The 24,625-nt window shown below is 33.6% G+C and overlaps 1 protein-coding gene across 1 annotated transcript; it reads right to left on the bottom strand.

The window, feature by feature from the left end:
• Window positions 1-24,625, bottom strand: LOC111047241 (dual specificity protein kinase TTK). The gene is made up of 7 exons (XM_022332950.2): window positions 24,318-24,625; window positions 20,455-20,568; window positions 14,866-16,231; window positions 13,094-13,242; window positions 10,482-10,651; window positions 5,165-5,358; window positions 1-3,177 (listed from the first exon to the last, which is right to left on the bottom strand). Exons 2-7 carry the CDS (start codon window positions 20,562-20,564, stop codon window positions 2,890-2,892), a joined length of 2,277 nt encoding a protein of 758 aa, XP_022188642.2. The 5' UTR covers window positions 20,565-20,568; window positions 24,318-24,625; the 3' UTR covers window positions 1-2,889.

The following is a 24,625-nucleotide window of genomic DNA, read 5'->3' as shown; positions in this document are numbered from 1 at the left end:
TATTTCGAAAATATGAATTTATTCTTCGCATTTATACTACGAGATCTATTTACACATCACAGTTGTAATTGGAAAGCATCATTATAGCAATATATACAATAAATATAGAATTCTAGCACGCAAGGAGATGATAAAATATGATTATAATTTGAATATATGTCTAGCAACTCGACTTATCAAAAGTGTGATATCAACTAAATTAGAAGGTACTAACTTAATATAGAATGATAATTTCCATAGCCTTAATAATTATTATTCCACTACTATGGGTTCTTTTAATGACCCAATAGGGAAAAATCATCGTGCTGTGCATAAATTATTCAACCTTGAAACACAAATTATGAAATTATCAGTTAGTTAAATATTAGGTCAAAGGTTAATACTCTTAAAAGTTGACTTAATTACAATGCGATATAAATATGAATGACTTTGGGGATATTACTATTTTTGCTCCACACGAGACAAAAGTAATACTAAATACTTATATCATCAGTCTATTTGAGTTAACTTTAATTTCATAGTTAGTTACTCGAAATTTCACAATTCCAAAGTATTTAATAATATAATACTTTAAATTAATGGAAGGTTTCAACTTTTCTCTTAGCACTTAGTACCTAGCAATTATTGAAAAAAAATGTTTAAAAATGTAGGTGTAAGTTGAAATTGATTTATTTATGAACAAAATAAATATTTTAGAAAATTTGAATTAGTACCAAATCCTAATATATTTCTGAAATCAATAATATGAGTTAAGATTAAAAATCGATTGATATTCAACACAGTTTTTATAGTTCTTTAAATTGTGAATATATCTAGTATTCTCTAATATAATTATAAAACTACTGGAATCTAAACAAGTTATCACTTTCATTTCCACGATGATGAATGACAGGAAGTTATAATTCAAAAAGAGTAATTTATTATAACTGGAAGATACAATTTTATTCATTTGGAATAATAGATTATGTGTTTTCTTTGCTATTTATCCCTTTTTATTTGTGTTTAAAATTTTTAAATATATTTTTGTCTATTGAAAAAACTTAAAAGTGAACATCTTTTTGGATTGATTGGAATATTTGTAAATGGTATTGAATTTGAGATTAACTTTCCTTGGATGTACTGGATTGATAATAATTTCGTTACATCTAGAACTAACTATCAAGGAGCTGAAATCGTTATTTCTTTTTTACTGTTTTGAAACTTCATTAGATTATTGGAAGAAAAGTTACAATAATAATATTAATCTTTAAATCACCAACTTTGTACTGTTTAGAGGAGTCTGCATTTAAAGTAATGTGTAAATAAATATCAAATACTACAAAGATTTCCTACAAAGGCTAACTTGAAGGAATCTAGACAATGCTGAACGAGTGAACAAAACTGTATTTCTCGTAAAGCTAAACTTAGGATTTGTTAAAAAAAAAACGTTTTATATTAATCACTTATCACTACCAAGTATCAAAATGGCGACCAAAAGATGTTTTTGAGTACCTTTAGGTCCAATTCACACAGAACAGACGAAGGGTTTTGCCTCTTCCGCCTCTCTCCAAAGGTTCAATGTTCATAGAAGAGACGAACAGTCCCCAGAAAGGGACACGGACAGTCCCTTTTTCGCCGTCACCCCGTCTCTCGTGACGTACAAGAAAGGGCACACAAGTTCTTAGTCACATGTCTAACCTCAGAAAATGAGGGATCAACATTATCCCGCAAGCATTTTCCGAGATTAAACATGAGGCAAGGAAGAGGTTTACAATTATAACTGCCCCGCCCAGCTGATGAGCATTGCATAAGCCACGCTTCCACAAAGTCCGTGCCGTTCTTTATGAATTGGGCCTTCATGGACAAGTATGAGGGATTGGTATGAGATACAAGTATGATCAGACAAAACATGCAATCGCATACATGTCCTCATATATTTCAAATACATGAGCGTGATATTACAGCTCATACAGAATTGTGCAAGACGATTCTTCATACTTGTCAATGTGACATAGATCTCATACAAATCTCTCATTTCTTTCAATTTTACTAGTCTAAAAATATACCTTTGAAATTACAAAAAGTTTTGACCACTCAACTCGAATCGGATTTCAAATTAGTTGCTCAACAGAACTCAAATGTCAACAATATTATTTTATAGATAATGTTAAAAAATGACAGATCAAGGCTATGGTACAATCCAGTCCTATTACAACATAAAATTTATCTTCAACTAAAATTTGAATATTAAACAAGAAAACCCCTGAAGGTAAGAGATGAAAAAATTTACAGATATTAAATTGCGCTAATGTAAGGATTTGATTGTATGGTAATAGATGTATTGGTATTTCTCCATTATTGAAAGAATTTCGACGTTGATATAGTATTACTGACAACATCAACGTCTTATTCTTTCAAATGTAAGGAGCTATCAGACGTACCAGAATATTGATTACCAGCACAAATTTACCAGATATTCATAGTGCACATATAAGGAGCTTTCAGTTGATTAATTAAAGTACAAATTGAAAACAAGTATAGCCTCTATTACATCAATAATTAAAGCTCAATTGTGTCGTAAAATATAAATCAGTAATATGTGAATTAGTCAGAAAATATGAATACCTGAAAAGTAGACTAAACTCTTATTAATGAAACATATTCATAGAAATAGAGGAAGAAGGCTAAGTCTGAAGGCGAAAATGTCTTATAATTATAACTTTAATATATTGTTCCAATAAAAAGTTTCATTAATTCGAGTACATAAATATTTCACTTGCAGTTTATCTTTCTTTCCACCTTTTTTATTTTTCTTCTACTCAAGTGTTCAGAATGAAACTACTGGAAATACTACAATTATTTACATTATTTTCCTATGGACAACTTCTGTTTATCATTAATTTTATTGTTTTATCGCTGAAACGAAATGGAATCGCAAACTGACTTTAGTCGGCTGATAAGATCAGCAACTGTAGGCCTCTGTTTCGGATCACGATTGAGGCACTGTTTCATACTTTCCAGGAGGAAAAGTGGGATTCGCCAGCCGACAACCTCTTCTGGGAACTCGATGACATGGGACGTGTCGACGATTGCCTGCATTTTGATCCAGTCCCTGGCCAGGTGTGAGAACGGCGTCTTCCCGTAGACGAGGTTGTACAGGATACAGCCCAACGACCACACGTCTGACTTGCACGATATCTGCAAACCCGTCAACAATTATTCAAAAAATGAGTAAAAACGGACATAGTAACATGAGAGGAATTTTGGATAATTGGCTGTAGGGAAATAATTCTTTTCGGAAGATCATGATAATAATACAGGAAGTCATCCACAATACATTGGCTATTATTTCCATTGTAGATTGTATTGGCTAGTTTTTTGAGATTGTTCATTTTGGCTTTTGGAATTGAAAATTGAGGTATATAGAGTTTGGTTTTAACGTGAAAGTTTAAAGAGTCACTACAAATTGTTACATAACCTACATTTCAACTTTTTATTAATAGAGAAGAAGTTTTTTTACTTGGGGTCATATGCTAACACTACGTTTCACGCTAATCCACGTATCCACGTTTACTTGTAGATATGGTTGCATTCATCATAATGTGTTTCATTCGATGTTTGAACGGAGAGCTGACATTTCTCCATTTAAATAGGACATCTCAATACGGGCCTAAGTCTCCAACTTGTTTCCTAATGTACTAATTTGGTAAAAATGCATGTTCTATAAGTCATTGGAAAGAAAATTTAATTTGCCAGGACAATTTTTTTTACTTTTTTAATTTTCAAAATAACTTAATGATAAGAAAAAATAACATTTCCAGTTTGAACATTTTTCAATATTTCTGGAAGGACTATCAAAGTTATTGTCCGGCTACGCTGAAAACTCTATACAATGTTTTTTTTTCAAGAAGATCCGATGCGAACTGTAGACGAGATGTGTTTCAAAAAGTGTCATGATTGGACTGCTATCATATTGATCTTAATATAGGAAATCAATTCAATAAGGCCGAATGCTACAGCGCACTCTTAAGGTTCTCTGAAGCAACTGTTTTGTTTGAGGTAAACCTAACCCTACTTTGGAAATTTATTGGACTAAATTTAGGAACAGAAGAAATTTTGGGCTAGCGCCTATTTTTCATTCCATTATTGTATGAATCAATGAATGAATAAATCTAACGGCAAACCATTAGTTGGAGGTTACAGTGGAGTTTTTAAGTATTAAAGTGTAGGAAAATCGGGTAGAAATTCATGTTTTGGATTGAAATTGAGAAAACGAAAGACAACATATAAATTTCAAAAAATATCTCAAAGAAAGGAGCATTTTATGGTTGGATGGTCACTCTGATGAATAAATAAGTGAAAATTGGTAGAAATGAGAGCAGACCACTCAATAAATGACGAAGCATAACGGTACATTGAATTCAGTATTTGGGTTCAACACATAACATCTGGGTCCAACACATAGCTGGGGATGCAATGTGCATGCATTAGATTTAATTTTTATATTTTGACTTCATAGGACTCAACTAAGCAATATGCTGAGTTTTAACTTAATAAAGCAATAGCACCACCGTACTAATACAATTTCTCGTCCTTTTTCTTTAGGAAACATGCTGTGACAAAATAATTTAAAAGGGTACTGAGATTTATATTTTTATTTATATTAAAAGTAGCCCTAAATAAAAAAGACAAGAAATGTATTAGTACGGTGAAGCTATTGCTTTATGTTAAAACTCAGCATATTGCTTACTTCAGTCCTATGAATTGAAAATATCAAAATTGAATCTAATGCATGCACATTGCATTCCCAGCTATGTGTTGGACCCAGATGTTATGTGTTGAACCCAAATACTGAATTCAATGTACCGTTATGCTTCGACATTTATTGAGCGTACATTTCTTTATGTACAACTCAGAACCATTATTACCTATTTATTTATAGGTTCTGTTCTGGTGTATTCGTAGAGACCACTAGATAAACCTTAAAGTAAGGCCTCTATTGAGTAGATAGGTAGATATTCTGACCATGTATACGGAAAGGCACTAAATCTAACAGTTGGAGAAAAGCATAAAAACTATCCATTGTTCACTGCGCGGTGGCCCCCATACAATATGCAAGTCCCAAGAATTATTGATAACGAAAAACTTGTGTTTAATATAATGTTACTGTAGAAGGTAAAGTTACCTTGTAACCATGCTTGCTGGCATGACCATTGGGGATCGCTTCTGGACTGATGTAGTTCAATGTTCCAAATGTGACTTCAAGTAAGACACTGGTCATGTCGCCAGACAGAGACGAAGCTATGCCGAAATCGATGAGCTTCAGCTTTCCTTGTACCAGCAGGAAGTTATCTGGTTTCAAATCCGAATGGATGATGCCTGCACACAAAAACAGCAATATGAAAACACAAGAATGTAGGCCTAGTCAAATATCACGAATTTATTTAGAGAAAAACAAAAACATGTTTACATCTTCAGTGTTTTTCAGTGATTATTTCCCGAATAATCATCATCATGAAAAGTACAGAATTATTTGCTCTCATTTTATTAATTAGATACACACCTACTGATTCTGTCAAAATGAGTAAGATAGAATAAAATTTAGTCACATCCATTGTACACTAAATCTGTCATTTCAAACACCACAATGATTCTTGAAAGAGTTGACTGATTCGGTAATAGTACATCGGCCAGTATGAATATCTACTATTTATTATTGTTATACCAAATCTTAAATCCAGTATCCAGTAAATGTTAAATTCGTAAGTATTCCAACTTCTTTCTAAAAAAAATGGTTATATATGCTGTTTCATAGTAACAGTTGACTCTAAAATTTGCAGTCGACAAACATAACACAGCTTGAAGGTGAAAAGTGGGACATGTCTTGTTTTCTCTTGGGACATATTCCTGTATTTATTCTGTAACTGTTCCTGTATTTAATAGAAGACTCGACCCAAAACTTTAAATCACACACACTAAGCATACGAGTCGCTATTCTTGCTGTTTTGCAAAAGTTGCTCTAGTGAAAGAAAAGACTCCATCAATACCTTATCCAGAATGTAGGGTTTCCTCAATCCTATGAAACACTACAGCACGCTGTAGGGCCAATGGTTAATGGGACAATGTTACAGGGACAACGATGTACACAGGAACAATGGTTAATGGTACAATGTTACAGGGACAACGCTGTACACAGGGACAGTTACGGTTGCAGCTAGTAGAAGCTACAAGCTACTATTGTCTCTGTGTGAAGGCTGCTTTAGGAATACAAAGTCCATGTTTCAAGTTCCTCCTTGTTTTAAGGAAAGTAACCTGGCAATAGAATCTATTAAGAAACATATTAATTTGTTTAAAGTTTTTTCGTTTTTTACGAGAGTTTTATTATCAATCCATCCAAATTTAAAATTGTTTTAAGAATTTTTGAACAATATCCTGTTTTTTACTTTCCTTGCCCTATTAACATATGTAAGGAAAGTATTGCTTTCCAAAAAAATTAAGGTACCCTAATTTCAAGTTTTCCATACGTTTTAAGGTCTCCTGAGTCCAAAAACTTGATTCTTGGGTGTTGGTCTGTGTGTGTGTGTATGTGTGTATTTGTGTATGTCTGTGAACACGATAACTCCATTCCTAATTAACCGATTGACTTGAAATTTTTAACTTAAGGTCCTTATACCATGAGGATCCGACAATAAGAAATTTAATAAAATTCAATTCAAGATGGCGGAAAAAATGGCGGATAATTACTAAAAAACCATGTTTTCAAGGTTATCTCGAAAACGGCTTTAACGATTTTCTTCAAATTTATACCATGGAAAGCTATTTATGAACCCTATCAACTGGCATGAGTCTCATTTCTGGGAAAATTTCAGGAGCTCCGTAATATACTTGAGAAAAATGGAGGATAATGACTAAAAAACCATGTTTTTCACGGTTTTCTCAAAAACGGCTCTAACGATTTTTTTTCAAATTCATACCCAGTATAGTTATTTATCAGCTCTATCGACTGGCATGAGTCTTTTTCCTGGGAAACTAATGGGGGGTCCATCTCATCCTTAAGAAATGGACTTTGTAACCTCCTTCTCGTGCATGAGGTAGGTAGGTAGAGCAGTGTTTATAAAAAGAACACAGTCATAGTCAAGATATTTCATCCGTAGAACAGCTGTTTTGACAACTTTTTAAAAAATCATCGAATTTCACAATTTACACAAAGGAAAAAGTACTCTGAAAACAATTATTATAAATATACACATATACAGTAATCTGATCGTAGTTGCAAACATGTTGCCGCCAATCGTCATTATGTTATTCCCCTAAATTATTCTCGTTTGAGAATGAGGCTTACAGTTCAATGAGCAAGGAAAGTTGTGTGAGTGTACCACACCAGATTTTTTTTCCGATCATTGTATTTTTGTGCTAACCTAATAGATAAATATTTGATTAGTAAACCAGGACCAGGACCGATTCAAGCTATATGTATTATAATACTCAGCAAAGGCTCTGCGGAGTTTTTTCATCATGAAACTCAGATTAATTGAAAACACTCTTATTGTCTTTATTGGTCCAATGCTTGATAGAGTGAGATTGGTTTCAATAAAACCAATGGTAGAGCCGATAGAGGACACTTTCAAGTCCTAACATCACCTGGTAATGGAAATTTTCAATTAATTTCACTACAGAAGATAAAATGTGGATAATCAAGACTGCATGTAAATTAGAGTCAAGTAGAGTGAATAGATTCTATTTCTAAGTAATTTCATTTATACGTAATGCATGGGCTTACAGTATATACAAATTTATAATTATTATTAAACGAAAATCCAAATTAAATGCTGTAAATCAACCCGAAGACTTCTGCTACTGTAAATATTGACAACAGAATAGAATAGAATACAATAGAACGACTGCCTTTATTTTTGACCTAGGAGGGCGAAGTTAGGGCACAGTCGGCCCTCTCTTACACTCAACCCTCTACAGGGTTAAGCCTGTTAACAGGGTTAACAGCTAGATGGAAATTCGATGAGAGCTACTATCCAAAATTATTTGCCAGCCCGGAAATCGAGCCCGGTACCTCCAATTTATAATTTGTATAAAATGAGCGCTGCTATCCAGAGAATGTCCTTTTGGTGTAAGGGTAAGCTTTCCTGACTAGCAATTAGGAGGTACCGGGTTTGATTTCCGGGCTGGCAAATAATTTTGGATAGTAGCTCTCATCGAATTTCCATCTAGCTGTTAACCCTGTTGTCAATATTTGCAGTAGCAGAAGTCTTCGGGGTGATTTACAGCATTTAATTTGAATTTTCGTTCAATAATAATATTCATTGATTAGCATTTGAATAGATGCAATTTCTCATCAATTTCCATCTATATGAAAATTTCAGATTTAAGATTTCAAGTGATTGTCGCATACAAGGCGATAAGCTTTTCCGCATAATGAGTGAATGAAACTATTGGGCATAATTAGATAAATGGGCATAGCTATTAGACAAAACACAGGATTTATCTGTGTCTTATGGAACTCGACATTCACCACATTTAGTCAAATTCCTAGGCTTCAACATACAAAGTAATATGAAGTGGAAGAGTCATGTTGATTACACTAGCCCAAAAGTAACAAGGGGTACTTTTATGCTCAAGATACTGAAGGAGATAGTGTCTCAAAAAATCCTAATTACTGTTTACTATAGCTATATACACTCTCATCTTTTCTATGGTACGATATTATAGGGAAACTACAATGATGTTAATTTTGTTTATTTTACAAAAGAGGGCAATAAGAAATATATGTCAAGTTCCACCCTCTTTTCATTAAGCTTAGAATTATGTGTTTACCCTGTATTTTTATATTTCAATGTTTATTGTTCGTAAAAACCAATGTTATGTCCTTTTCTAGTCATTCTCAAATTCATTCCCACAATACCAAAAGTAAATTGAATATTGTCGGTACAAATCCAGTCATGTGAGTTTTAGGGCGTGTGCAATTATATTCTTTAACCAATTACCATTAAACATTAGAGACTTGGCTGTGGAAGATTTTAAATTAAGAATTAGAGATTTTCTAATTAGAAACTGATTTTACAATCTGAATGAATATTTTAGCTTTAATATGAATAATTTTTAAATTGTGATGAAATTGTGATATTATGTACATGTATAACAATGATTGTATTTTTATGACGTGGCCAATACTTGTTTTATACTTGTCGTTGGCAATCAATGGATTTGATTTGATTGATTTGAATGAGTGAATTAAGCATAATGAGTGAATGAAACTACTGGGCATTATATTAAGCGAGCAATTTCTGTATATCTGTTTATATTTTTATATCTGGTTATTTATGTTCAACGGATCTCGAGAACGGCTCTAAAGATTTTCACGAAATTTGGAGCATAGTAGGTTTATGATTTAAAAATTCGATTGCACTAGGTCTCATCCTTGGGAAAACTCGCTGAACGACATTAAAAGGATAATCCATCCTTGGCTGAAACAGCTGAGACTTTCGTCGTCTGTGGATGGTGAAAAGTGAGCGAGTGATTCTGTGGAAAATCAAAATATCACATCCCCGAAATTCATAAGCTGACGTACAGCCAGCTGTAAATTTAAACAAGATCATTTGAGAGAATTGTGTTCTGTCATGGCTTACTCTATCTATAGTAGGCTATGGTTCTGTTTATCAATAAATAAAAATAACGAGCGAAGCTCGGTGCTCCGATATTTGGGCATAATGAGTGAATTAAACTATTAGACCACTAATGGAAAATACCAGATTTGGTATGAATTCAAGGTGATGTGTGGTTTTTTATCATTACTAAAAAGTGAATTTCACGTGATGTGTGGTTTTTTATCATTACTAAAAAGTGAATTTCACGTGATGTGTGGTTTTTTATCATTACTAGAAAAAGATCCAAGTTGTATAGGGTAAAAGTGGTAGGTTTGCATAATTTTAAAAATGCCTTCATAAATACCCCTTTTTTGAAAATTCGTAGCTTCGGAACCAAAATTGGTAAAGACCTGCGCGACCACTCAATTAATTGGAAATTTATCATCTTTAATTTTGTAAAGAATGCTTGTTCTCGAAAAACTCAAGGTTTTCGAGATTAAATGAAAAAATTTTAAAAGTCAGAAATTTTGGGGATTTTGGAGGTGAAGTCGCCCCCTGGCATGTCATCAAATTTCAGATTCGAATTCAGCGCCCCATAATACAAATAGAAACGTCGAGAAAAAATCTTTCGGGGCTGTTTCCTGAAAATCGACTATTTGACTGCACTAATTGTTCAATCTTACTTTGTGATTGCATCCACAGCAGTATGAAATTGTTTTTGCGAATCATACCATTGCCGTCTCTATACAAAGAGACGGCAATGGTCGTACTCACCTCAATTTTAGCGAATCTCAAAGATTGATGATTGTTGAGCAATACTGAAATCTAACTAAAGGAGCCTCCTAGAACCTAATAATTAAAATTTAAATGATAAAATAACAAACACAGAATTAGTATATTTACCTCTATCATGAATATCCTTAACGGCTTTCAATATTTGACCCCAATAGTAGAAAATCATGAAAGGATCTTTTTCATTTTTCTCTTTGGAAAGATTCCTTATAAGTCTTGTGAAGTCTGTATCGCCTTTTTCCAAAACAACATACAGCATTCTTTCATTTTCAAGATATTCACTGGAATCAAAAACATATAACAATTATTAAAACACACTTCATTCAGAGGCGAGGCGTCTCGTCATCTCTGGATTCGCCGATGACTGAACAGAAAATGATATGTAATGTGTATATTATTCAGATTGAAAGTATTTAAAATAAATAAAAAAAGGTGAAGAAACCAAAAGATAATACTTTTTGTGTAGCTGAGAAGTTGATATTGTGGTAATTATTCATAATGAATGAAAAAGACTAAGAAATTGTCAAAAACCACAGATTTATTGATACTTGGAAATACCGGTTTCGGTTATTACACCATTGTCAATCTCTTATAAACTAAAATTAAATACAAGAGCAGCAGAGTTGCTGCTCTAATTCTGCTGCTCTTGTATTTAGTTTTAGTTTATCAGAGATTGACAATGGTGTAATAACCGAAACCGGTCTTTCTAAGTATCAATAAATCTGTGGTTTTTTGACAATTTCTTATTCTTTTTCATTCAAAAGATAATAGTTTTTTGCGAGCGCGCCAAGTTTGAACAAAGTAGACTACTGCATCATCAGTTCCATCCGTTCAATGTGATTCTCAAAAATAAGCGATTCCAGTAATGTTATTTAGCATTCGGTACCACCACTCTTCTGCAACATTACTCTCCCTCTCCCAGTAAACGATGGTGGAGTAAACGGTCGCTATATATAAGACATAGCTATTTTCTGCGAGTCCACTGTTCCGCGCCAGTGTTGCAAACCATACGATAATTATTTTGTTTGCAATTTGTCAATATATTGATCATAATTATAATTTCATTTCAATTTTTTAAATATATTTAAATTATTAAAGGCCAGTTCCCGATCTTGAGATTTAGCCAAGTTCTAGACTTTTCAACTCTAGGATTTTGAATAGTAAACTTATCTTATACTAGATGTCATCTTGCTCGATAAATAATCGTCTAAAATTGAACATTATTATCTTTCAAGTGAGGGAGGGATCTTTCAACAGAATTGTTCCTGCAGATGACAGAACCAAAAAGTCACGCCTCGCCCCTGACTTCATAATCACAAATTCATGACACTGTTTTCAAACCGCATAATTGAATTACTTAAAAGCACGAGTCAAGTTCTTCTACTCAAATAAGTCAAACGAAACTGCATATTGATACGGTATTACTTAATCTGAAATTCATTTTTCCATTAGGCATTTTGTCTTTTAAATTATATAGGTACATCATTTTTAACAATGCGATGTTCTTCAATTATTATGTATTGAACTACAGTTTGTAATAATTGATACCTCGCTCTATTATTCATCCCATAACAAATATTAAATCTTACTTTTATAAAGCTTTGAAGCCCTGTAATTAAAGTACTTCAGCTACGTAAAATAAAAACATTGATTAGTTGTGTTAGTTAAGGTATACAGTTTACTCAGAAGTACTGTATTTGCTCATATAGTAATTGCTTCTCAAGTGATAGGCAACTCACTCAGGAGTCGAATATTTAGAATAAAAATATTGTTTAGAGAAGTAGATGACATGTTTATGGCTGTGCACAGGCTAAAAAACTCTACTGGTGATATTTTTCAAAGTATTTCGATGTGTACCCTATACTGTCAAGCTATCAAAATAAAAAAGTTTTCTCACGAACTTCCGATCATTACTTTTTGAAATATGAGAGCCTGAAGTTTACATTTTTTGGACAGATCATTTCGAATTCTGTAACAGATAAATCCATAAAATGTTGAGATTTCCATGATATTGTTGGTTGAAGAAAACGATTTTTTAGAAAATATCAATTTTTGATAACGTTATTTTTATAATTCACCAAAAAATAGCTCAACTGAAAAAAAATTATATTAGTTTTTATTTTTGGTCATTTCTAGTAAATTGTATAATTTTCTCAAAAAATTATATTTTTAATAATAATATTTGTTTCATTCAATCAACAATAAGGAATTCATCCTCGAAATTTCATGGATTTATCTCTTACCAAATTTGAAATGATCTGTCCCAAAAATTTAAACTTCAGTCTCTCAGAAGTCAGAATGAAAACTAGTCAGTTTTAAGTCTCTTTTTGATCATTACTCAAAAAGTAGTAATCGGAAAAAGAATACTTTCCTATTTGCATTTCAAAATGTAAAGATTTACAATGCACGTTCTATGATTTTTCTGTTTTCTAAGAATTTCGACGTTTACTGTCAAAGAAGGATTGATTTTTCAGCATTGTAGATACTAGATACAGTACAATAATCTACTGTTCAAATTAAATTCTGCTTTACATCATGTAACAGCGTTATTATAGAATACCCTGCCTATCCGCTAATGCCACCCATGATTAAGAAACAAAATTCCACTATCTGTTTAAAGTCAAACTTCCCGAAGTGATGTTAAATTAAATACTGTAAATTTATTTCATAAGCTAACATCATGAAAACTGAACTGAGAATCGAGTATTCACATGAAAACTTACTGATCGAACATTTTTATGACTGTGTCACATTCTTGAAGTTTGATGAGAAGTTCAATTTCATTCAAATAGGCATTGGCAAACATTTGATCAACTCTTGATAAATCCACACACTTGATGGCCTTTAGCTTATTTGAGCTAGGATCTTGAACCTGCAAATAGTGAAAAGGAATTATACAACTTAAAAACAACGGTTTGGTATTATTCACACACATATTTGAAAATTTGATGGAAGAGTTGAGCATTTCTACAGAAATAATGATAGATACACAATCAATTGAGCAAATTGTATAAAGTATTACTCGCACTAAAAAGGTGTGTTTATGCGCGAATTGATTTAGCAAATGTCCAATAACTTTGCTACTAATAAGTGATTAGCCATCAGTGACCTACTGTATATACATATTTAATTATATCCCTGACCATTCAGTGTTCCTTAAAATTTTCAGGGGGAAAAATTGCATTGTAGCTACTGAACAATTGTAATGTATAAAGTATTATTCTAATTTTGGAATACGGTACTGCATTGCACATGAATCTAAAACCATAATATCAAATAATAGCATTAAATTGAACACTTGTTGTAAATGACACGATGTTGTGTTGGATTCTGACATATCAGTGCCAGGGAAAGTGTCCGGCAGAGTAAAATATTTATAACCATAAGTTCTTCCAATGGGACTGTTCATACTTACACGACTCGGCTTACACATGTGGCAATAGTCTTCTGCAGCTCATGGATATGATATTAATGTATTTTATTATTTATTCAATTCATCAGTATTTCACAACTTTCAGAAAAGTATGTGGGAATCAAGCTTAACTGTCAGAGAAAGATCGATTTCTCCCAACTCAAGTTTCTTTTATGCTCATGGCATCATTGTCATTTGTATCTAGTTTCAGCTTCATTTTTGTGTAGATGAAACTATTTCAGTGAGAAAAACTACATATAGGTCTAGGTTTTATTACATAATAGGATAAATTTGCCAATTTTATTATTTTTCACTAGAACTATGTAGTAATACATCATCCCGATGAAGATGGTTTTATAAAAATGTCTAGATAATTTACTGAACCTCTTTATAAATGCTCAAACAATAGTCTGTTTTTGATACATCATACGTCTATAATTTATTGGAAAAAATAATTCGCAGTCGAATTATAAATCTATATAAGTTGTTAAACAAATTTCTGGGTTCTACAAAATATTGGAATCCACAAGTTATGATTGGATAGCTCTACAACCAGCAAGCTTTCTTGAATTTTCATAATTCAAAAAGAGTAAATATATCTTTAAATTCCACTCTTACTGGTAGTGTACTCAACCTCCAACTGTTTAGTTTGAGGGTTTTGTGGGTATCAAAAAGTCTTATTCAATGTCATCTATAGCCTATTCTGAACTCGCATTTCTTGAACTCACTATTCTAAAATCACATTCAAGTTTTTATTGAACTGTATTATAATTCTTGATTCTTAATAATTATATTAGGCTATATAATTTTTTGTTAAAATGTTTAGATCAAGGATGATACCTGATAGATATTTGTATACATTGTATTGATATTTCTATACAAATTATACCTTGTACGTGGACGAAAACTTAAAAATATTTTTATCAAGTTTAAATCTAATTTTATATCTAATTATCAAATAACATAAACAGCTCTATAATAGAATGTGAATTTAGTTGTAAAATATTTAATAATGACTGTACTGTATCCTCTATTCAAGTGTGAATATTTGATCAATCAAGTAGGTTGTATTTGATAACTTACCAAAAAGACTTTGCTGGTTCCACCTTTACCCAGAAGACTCAGACTTATGTATGGTTTGGAGTTGACGTAGATAATGTTAGCTTTGTTGTCGACTGGTAGTGGTTGTTGAGCCGCTGGTGGCACCCTTTGCTGAGGCTGGTTGGTGGAGACAGCCGCCCTTGTGATGTTGAGACAGCTAACTGGCCGCTGTTTGTGGCTTGGCACAGCGGCAACTTCAGCGGGTCTCTTGAAGGCATGTTCAGGCGATGGTTCTTTTCGAACAGGGATCGGATCTTTGGGCACAGCAAACAGTTCGGGAGGCGATTGCTTCTGAATAGGGGCCGGTGGTTCTTTATGTAAGGGAGGTGATTGTTTCTGAACTGAGAACGGTGGCTCTTTTTGTAAGGGAGGTGATCTATTCTGAACAGGGAACGGTGGCTCTTTTTGTAAGGGAGGTGATCTTTTCTGAATAGGGAACGGTTGAAACACTTCTTTATGGGCTGGCGGTGGATGTTTATGGAGAGTGGACAGTTCTTTCTGCACAACAGACAATTCTTTATGAGCAGGAGGCGGTTCTCTAAGAAGTGTTGATTCTTTCTGTACAGCAGACAATTCTTTATGAGCAGGAGGAGGTTCTTTATGAAGTGAGGTAGTTTCTTTCTGTACAAAAGACGACGGTTTATGGAATAGATTCTGATTATTATTTGACAGAGAAGAAGACAAATAGTTGTTAGGTTGAAGAATTCTGTCTTGTTTGACAGTTCGGTTGCAATGGGGTGTCGTTTGGTACTCTGGCGACAATGACTTGTGTTTGTTCAACAGTTCGGGCATGGATAATTTCTGGACACTATCAAACTGCAATCGGTCAATACTTTTGTTGGCATAATCGTGATGCTGAGAAAGATTCAATGGCTCAACAGATTCTTCTTTGGGCACAGTGGGACTCGTGTTGTTCTTTTCCACCAAATAAGTCCGGTTCATGTCTTGTGTAGAGGAGAACATGAAGGATGGTTTTTGAGACGTTCCTGTATTCAGTTCAACATTTTGGTTGCGGTTACTGCATTGCGAAGACAAGAAGAAAGGCGTTGACTGATGAAACTTCAAGTCAGCATGATGGGGGTTTCTATTTTCCTTGAGTGAAGAGCTGGTGTCTCTATTGGGCGCACAATTTGATGATACTGGACTTTTCGATTTAGCTCGCAGAAAATCCATCGGTGATGACAGGCATGTTGGCTGAGACCCGTCCCGATCAACAGACAAACCGGACAGATCGTTGTGGAGACCGGAAGAATGGTCGCGATTGGCAAACTCATTGTTTTTCTTGTCGAGATTTTTCAAATCTGACTCTGCGCTCTTCAACGATCCTAATCGTCTGCCCAATCGCCTGCTGCATAAAGAAGGAAGGAATCAATATATTGTTAAAAACATTTATTCGAAATAAAATGGCAACAGTTGAAACAATTACTAAAGTAACACCAATAGTGTCATCAATGAACAATATGTAATTGTAATGACTGTAATAATAGCTTTCAAATATGAAACTGTCATTCGTTATAAAATAAAAATGAAGTAGGTATTGATTCCTGGACATTTTATTCTTTGTTTTGTATATCTTTAGTTCAGTGATCTTGTTCATTTGGTTAACCCAGAGTTTTATCCTTGGGGTGTGATCATATTAAATGTGTGTATGTTAAAATGAAAGTTTGCAAGCGTGCAGATGAGAAACAAAATGTGGAAAGAGCAGTAGAAACACTCACACTGGAAGCGTGCACTTGCTGGTTGCGTTCAGTGTGAGCAGCTACATGCAAGTCACAACGTGTTTCAATGGCACTTTTCAAATTTTGTTGTTCGACTTATGCATGATCTGAGGAGCACTTGCACATTGCACATACGAATTCAATGTGATCACAACCTTAATCTTCAAAACTTTTCGCCTGAAACTATAAGGGCTTTTATCATTTTATCATTACTCTCGCCAACCACAAACTGGCACAGACTCACTACGCGTGTCCAAACACGTGTGGTACTACCAACTCCTGCTTTTTTTGAGTGATCAAGAGGAGGTTTAGTACCGTATTGTTTTATATACATTTCACTTGAGTCATCATTGTTCATTTGAATGTAACAATTTAGACCGGAATAATTAATTTTTGGACAATTATTATGTTCCTTTTCCTTTTATTCGTGGTTTTCATAAACGTACTTTACAGTTTGGAGTTTTCATAATTTTTCTTACCTTTGAGTATTCATCCTTTAAAACTTTATAGATAGCTCTACAACTCTCCGCTATGATGTGGCCAAGGGCTTGAGGTGAAATTATAGTTAAGAACTTCATGTTCTCTAGTGACCTCCCAATGGCTATACATCTAAGCGTGGCAACTAAGCGTTGTTCAGCTGTTATAGCTTTTCTGAAATTAGTGCCCTGTCTTTCGATGCGCAGCCCAACCTTTTCCAACACATAACTAAATGTATCGTTATCCATCCGCAAGTAGTTCCTATAATCATTTTCATGAATCTCACGCAATTCTTTCAAAAGTCTCATGTATGAATATTTTTCTCTTCCCTTCAACCAATTTTTCGTCCATACTTGCCTTCTCTACTTTGCTTTCCTGTCCCCTGAATAGCACCAATATCAACAATACTGCTAAAGCTTTCTTCTTCGTTACTACTGGCAAAGCTAGTGAACCAGAAAATATCAACTTTCACTACCGACTTCTAGCACGGCATGGAGCGAACTGAATTTTCAGTATTATGGCGCTCATCGTGCTATGCCAAGCTGGTCGTGCCAATTCAAAAAATGGCAGGATGTGCAATGGAAGATCAATGTATGGGCCGATTTAAAAAACGGCCAATGGCTGATTGGATTGGCGTATCAACAATGCTAATCACCGAAAGCTAATTTCCTACAACACACACTGCCAACTGGACAGCCCCCGTTGAAAGCAGAAAGAAAGTTCGAGAGGAAATACTATGTTACTAAGTTTGATTCTGTAGTAAGGGATGTTATGGTATTTCCCCACAATTGAAAGAATGAGACGTTGATGTTGACACTACCACTAAATTGAAAGATAATAATATAGTGGTATTGCCAACATCAATATATTATTATACATTCAATTACTTAGGGCCGGTTTACGAGCTCGGGATTCAGCTCGAAACTCTGGAGTCAGAAAATCGGCTTTCCGAGTCAGAGCGTTAACGTAGTCAAGGACTCAAATAGACCCAAATTTATTCCAAAATCAATGATAAAATAATAGCATAACGTAAAATGGAATGTTTATTTTTTTACTCATATTTCAAAAGGTTAGGGTTTGCTTTGAATTTATAAATCTACACAATACAAAAAAATCGAAACGTATTTTCACAAAATAGTTGTCACAAAACAGTTTGGAAAGCATTTGAATTATCCCGCTGCAATCAGCTGTTTTGCTACAGGCCTAATGCCAACAATACAACAGCAAAATATTGTGAATTTCCCTCATGTTCACTCCGTTAAAGTCCTGGACTCAAATAAGTCGAGAACTCAATAGACCCGGAGTTTAGAACAAACCCGTCACTCAGAAAATTGATTTAGACCCGAGAGCTTGTTTTAATCCTGGACTCTGTAATTCCAGAACTTATAGATCACGAGCTCGGAAACCGGCCCTTAGAGTTATCAAAATTTATTGCGTGCAATTAATAATCCACTCAACAGCTGATTAATTATGAATTATTCATATAATTAGTCTGAATTTTACAGTAATATTGGAGAAATTCCTCTTCCTTTTATATAATCCTTAAAATGTGAAATTTCAAAAAACCTCACATATACAGAGTGGGGCAGAGCCGATTGACGAGTTTGGAAGGGTTATAAGTAATGAACCGTTCAACTTGGAAAAAAATTCTTTAATGGATTTAATTCAGTTTGAAATGTAGTTTTTATTGATAAGTTCTGAAAATTATATCAGTTGAATGGCGGCCACCAGTAGCAATACACTGAAGTACTGTATTTTTGAAGTTTTAAAACGCATTTTGGCACACTGCGATTGGTAAGGCCTGGATCTCTTCTCTGATTCGCTCCTTTAACACTTCCAAGGTGTGTGGGCGATGTTTGAAAACTTTATTTTCGAGGTAACCCCATAGAAAAAAATCGCATATGCTTAAATCGGGTGAGCGTGCCGGCCACCTCAAGTCCACCCTTAGTGAGCCGCCCTGGAAACATTTGTCTCAACACATTCATTGAAATGCGCCCTGTGTGGGCTGCAGCTTTTTATTTATTTATTTACATTAAACAATGCTCAAATAAAATACATGATTAGAAAAGAACCAACAGGCCTAGCCCAAAATTGTTCCCTTTCCGAATTTTAATAGTAGTAAGCCAATGTCTAAAAGGTAGGTTATGTTGCTTCACCTTGGATCAAATTCCGAGACCAGAAATACACAAACCGAAATTAAGAATTTAATTTGATTGAAAACCGATAAGAATAAAAATATTGCACCAAACTGTAAACTATAAAGTTTTCAAAACTTGAAAACATTGGATTATTTGGAAATTTAGAAACAAAAAAACAAAACTAATGTTTATCTTGGTTTAGTTAAATTTCAACAGATTCATCCTGTTTAAACCATATTTCTCCCAAATCATGTTCCTCAGCAAGTTCTTCCAATTTGGGGCGCAGAAAACGTTTGTAAACATTGTCACATAACGCTGGGAAATGACATTGACGGTGATGTTGCCATTCTCAAAGAACTATGGCCAGCACGCTCACCCAATTCAAGCATATTCAATCTTTTTCTATGGGGTTACCTCACAAAAAAGTTTTTAAACTTCACCACACACCTTGGACTAAAGGAGCGAATCTTAGAAGAGATCCAGGCCTTATCAATCCCAGAGTGCCAAAATGCGTTTTAAAACTTCAAAAATACGCTACTACAGTGTATTGCTGCTGATGGCCGCCATTCAACTTATTAAATTTTCAAAAATTGTCAATAAACACTACATTTCAAACTGAGTTGAACCCATTAAAGAATTATTTTCCAAGTTGAACGGTCCATTACTATAACCCTTCCAAGCTTGTCAATCGGTTCTGCCCCACTCTTTACATCCACGCGCAATTCAAAAAGGAAATTTCCTGTCAAATTTCATAAAAATCGATTGTCGCGTTTCGCCGTAAATGTGGAACAAACAAACAAACAAACATACATACATACATAAAAACAAACAAACATAAAGAGAAATGCGAAACCGTGAAATGTGAATCTTGGACCTCACTTTGCTCGGTCAATTAACAATCCGTTTTATATTCCATTTTTATTGCGGATGATTAATTTTGATTTGAATACCAAGCAACCCGGATGATTCAAACACCTCAATGTAGATACAGTTACACCTCAATGTAGAGACTTATTCACTCTTCTCCAAATCTGAGGCTAGAAAAATGTATTACATTATCGAGTTTATCAAGGATTGTACCTATTATTTGTATTATTATTATGGAGTAAATAGAAAAATAGAGTAGATAGAAAAATTTTAAAGAAGTTTGTAATAAAATCATATTTGTTACTTAGTTTGTAACTATATAATTGAGAATAGATTTTACTATATAATTGAGAATAGATTTTACTACGAACCTTTTCTGTGAGTAAGATTTGATCATATCTAAATCTATAAGAGGTAGTGATTCAGCTGTATTGTCCTCATCTGGCTGAGAAAAAGGATGCGGCTCATATTCCTTATACATCTTCCTGAAACAAGCGAGAAGCATAACCTGATAGAATAACTAATGGACTTACATTTCAAACCGTGACAAGGTTGGTCTGAGTAGTGATGTGGATCGGGAATATTTCCAGTGGGAAGGAACTTATGATTTGGCAATATTTCCGGGAATATTTCCGAAGCCAAGAAATTTAGGGAATTTATGGGAACTTGAGGGTATTTATAAAATTGCTCTAATAATGATTGAAATTGATCAATCCCACTCATATTTTACATCAATATAATCAATAAATCATCATTCATTTTTATATTGATCAAGCTCAGCCACATTTTACATTGATATAATCAATAAATCATCATTCTTTGAGCCTGTTTTTTAAACTGTCACACTCACTGTCTTTTAAATACTCCTATAGTCCAGTCAATGAAATATTATAGAGGAAAAATTTTGGAACACAATTTTTGACCCCGTAGCTCTTTTAAGGGTAGTAAGGGGGCAAACATATCAAAAGACCTCACTCCCACCCCCTATGCTAAGGTGGTGGGGGTGGTTTTGAAGTGCCATATTTTGTTTTTTTGCATAACAATATCTCGAAAAATATGCGCTTTTCGGAAAATATTGTCGAACACAATCATAATATCAAAGCTTACAAATTATCCTACAAGTTTCATTTCTAACACTTTTCCATATCTCTCAGTTTTCTAGGAATGAGCTCTCTAAGGTATCACCTTTTGAAGAAAAACCCTTCCGGCTCCGATTTTTTCATCGTTTTGGCCTCATGGACTCATAGAGCATTAGCCTATATTCTCTTCAATTTCATCTATGATCTCATTATTTTACGCATCTCCCAACGATTGTTGCAGCCGTTATAGTGTTGAGTGTGAAATCTTCAGTTTAACAACAATAGATCAATTGTCAGGGAAATTGGGAGGGAATGTTTGGAACACAATATTTGACTTCACAGCTTTGTTTGAACTAGTTAGAAGGTGAACAAAAGTCCTCGTCCCTAATTCTTGAGCTTAAGGGATGAGGGTAGTTTAAAAGTTGCATTTTTTCATTTCTGGCTGACACGCATATAACTGGGAAACAAGCATTTCAGCGACATGGCTAACTGAGTAAAAATGAAGCTAGATAAATTTCCTACAAGTTTTGTACAGTAGAGTTTTGTGATATCTTCTTTAGATTTTGAGATATTCACTTTTAAAAGTGTAAATTCTTTGAAAAGATAGTTATTCTTCCAACTTTTTGCACATTCAGGGCTTATTACTCAACAACAATGCATCGAAAAAATATAATTTTTACACAGGGGGTAGGAGTGAGGACTTTTAAAATGATTACTCCCTTACTATCCTTAATAGAAGAGCTACGGGGTCAAAAATTGTGTTAAACAATTTTCCCTCTATAATCTTTCATTGACTGGACTATAAGAGTACGGTATTTAAAAGACAGTGAGTTGTAGAGCATTCAATTCTCTTCAATTTAATGTATTATTTCATCATTTTATGCTTTCCATCAATTTTAGCAGCTTTAGTGTTGAGTGTGGTAGGAGTGAGGACTTTTTATATACTTACCCCCTCACTATCCTTAAAAGGACTGCGAGGTCAAAAATTGGGTTCCAAACTTTTCCCTCTATATCTTTTTGAGCATTCGTTGCCTGGACTAGTATCTTATTACAAGTTAAGTGAGCCTCAATGACTCTTGAAAGGTTGTGAGCTGTGGAATTCGTTTCTTTTTAATATTGAATTAAACTGGAGTATGCTCCTTGTTTTAGTTTAGCCTGTATTTTATAATTTCTAATTTTTGGGTTTATATTCTACTCTATTTTATTTAGGGGGTCAATTATTTTTGTGCGGAGAAATAAAATCATGCAATGAACGTTAAATTACACTCAATACTTTGTTACCTTTGTTTACCTGATTTCCAGGCATTTATTAGGAAGTAATAAAATCTTAGACATGAAAGTAGCATGTTAATAGTGGTGCAATTGGATGATTTATTGAGTGCTCATTTCTCCTTTCAGTCTATGAACTTCAAATTACTGTTTTCTTTGAACTTACTACAATTTATAAAAGGATTCATCCTTATATTTCTTACATAAATTAATCTGTTGTATAACAAGTGATTGAGACCTTGTGTAACAAAAAACGTCTTTTTCGGTAATTTTTATGAGAGAAATCATAAATTCCCATAAATCATAGTTCCCATAAATTCTCGGGAATTTATGATTTTTAGGGATATTTCTTTTAAATTCCCTGGGAATATTTCCTCGAACTTAAATTCCGGGGAATTTTACATTACTAGGTCTGAGTCATAGTATGTAACATTTATGTTCACCTGCTCCAGAACATGGGTTTCCTATAGTTTAGTCGGTTAATTTCCAAAAAAAAAACAATTATTTATATTTGTAGTGGATTCCATAATTATATTGTATTTTTGAATATTATGTACATTTTATTGATTAGATTGTTTATTTGTATATTAATGGAAATAAAATTTATTTGTATCTTCCTTAATAATAAAAGTAATATTATTTCTAGATACGGTACTTTAATTGTCAGGAGATCTAAACTAGTTATCAATTTACACTCTATTACGAGAAGCCCACAATCTTAAAGAGAAAGATGCAATTCGATAAAGAGCAGTATGGGTCTCTTAAGTATTACATGATTTTTTTATTAGATATTCATCTTAAAAAGAACTAAATCATAGTAGGTCAACTCTTCTAGGTAAGAATAATCGTTAATTATTTAGAAAATTTTCTGAAAGAAGTCCTTATAGCCCAGTGAACTTTCTCAAATAAGTAAGCTTTTAACATTGCATAAGCTTTAATACCTCCTACATAAGCTACATAAGCTTTTGTACCTCCCACAAGTTCTATCTGACTAGGGTAATTCTATTCAGCCCGGCCAAAGAACAAATATAATAATCTTATTAAAATGTATGGGCGTTATATTTCAACTATTAAGCTAAAGTTGTTTGTGAAGCCAGCTCAAGTAAAACAATGGTAATTAATTTATGTAGCCTATGAGCCTTAGGCTGATGAATTATGCAATTCTGTTTAGTATATCCAATGAGGAATATCTAGCTAAACTAGATTAAAACTTAATTCCTTAATTTCTCCTTCTACATCCATGACCAGGGAACTGGATAGATGGCATCGAATGGTAAGATGACAAAACGGTAGACTACCGTACTTTTACTTTATAATAGATATAATGTATTTATGTGGGCAGGCTAGTGGTGTAAGTGCACGTCCAGTGCCAACATACCAATCATCAAATTTTTGGTTGGGATCGATTTAGTATGTTATTTTGAGCACAAAATCACAAAAATTAAACGGCGCTCACTATTGTTTTTTAAATAAACTAAGTTCAAAGTAGCACAATTTTACATGCATTTAACCTATGAGTAGCAGCCATTTTGATTATTTAAATCGTCAAATTATGATATTCCTAATCTGAGTTTTCCTAACCCAAGGCTTTTCCTAACCTAAGCTTGCCTAACATAAAGCTTTTCCTAACCTAACGCTTTTCCTAACCTTAGCTACTTATAGGATAAATGCATGTAAAGTTCTGCTACTTTGAACTTAGTTTATTTTAAAACAATAGTGAGCGCCGTTTAATTTTTGTAATTTTGTGCTCAAAATAACATACTAAATCGATCCCAACCAAAAATTTGATGACAGGTATGTTGGCACTGGACGCGCACTTTAGCCCAGGCGGTGTGCTAGTATCGGTAGAAGTACTATAAAATAAACAATGAAATATAAAAACTTACTTTTTGTGACGATATTTCTATGAAAAGCTTTTTGTAGACGGTTCAAACTATAAAATAGCCCTAATAAACTGAAAACCTGGTGACCACTGATCAGATGCACCTAGCTTGCTAGCATCCAAGAATCGAACAATTTGCACATTTACACATTGCAAAAACAAATTAAATTAGAAACCTAAAAATGATTAGAAATGCAAAATAATGTTTAAAAATAATAATTTCACAGTAATAACCATTCTAATATATAAAATATAAAACAGCAACAGCAATGAATTAATTTTGTTGTCTGCTACTCTGCTTTTCTAACGGAT

The sequence above is a fragment of the Nilaparvata lugens genome, chromosome 7 (genome assembly GCF_014356525.2).
Source record: "Nilaparvata lugens isolate BPH chromosome 7, ASM1435652v1, whole genome shotgun sequence".
NCBI classification, from domain to species: Eukaryota; Metazoa; Arthropoda; class Insecta; order Hemiptera; family Delphacidae; genus Nilaparvata; species Nilaparvata lugens.
Note: the sequence above shows the minus strand (reverse complement) of the source record. Positions and strands in the feature narration are given on the sequence as shown.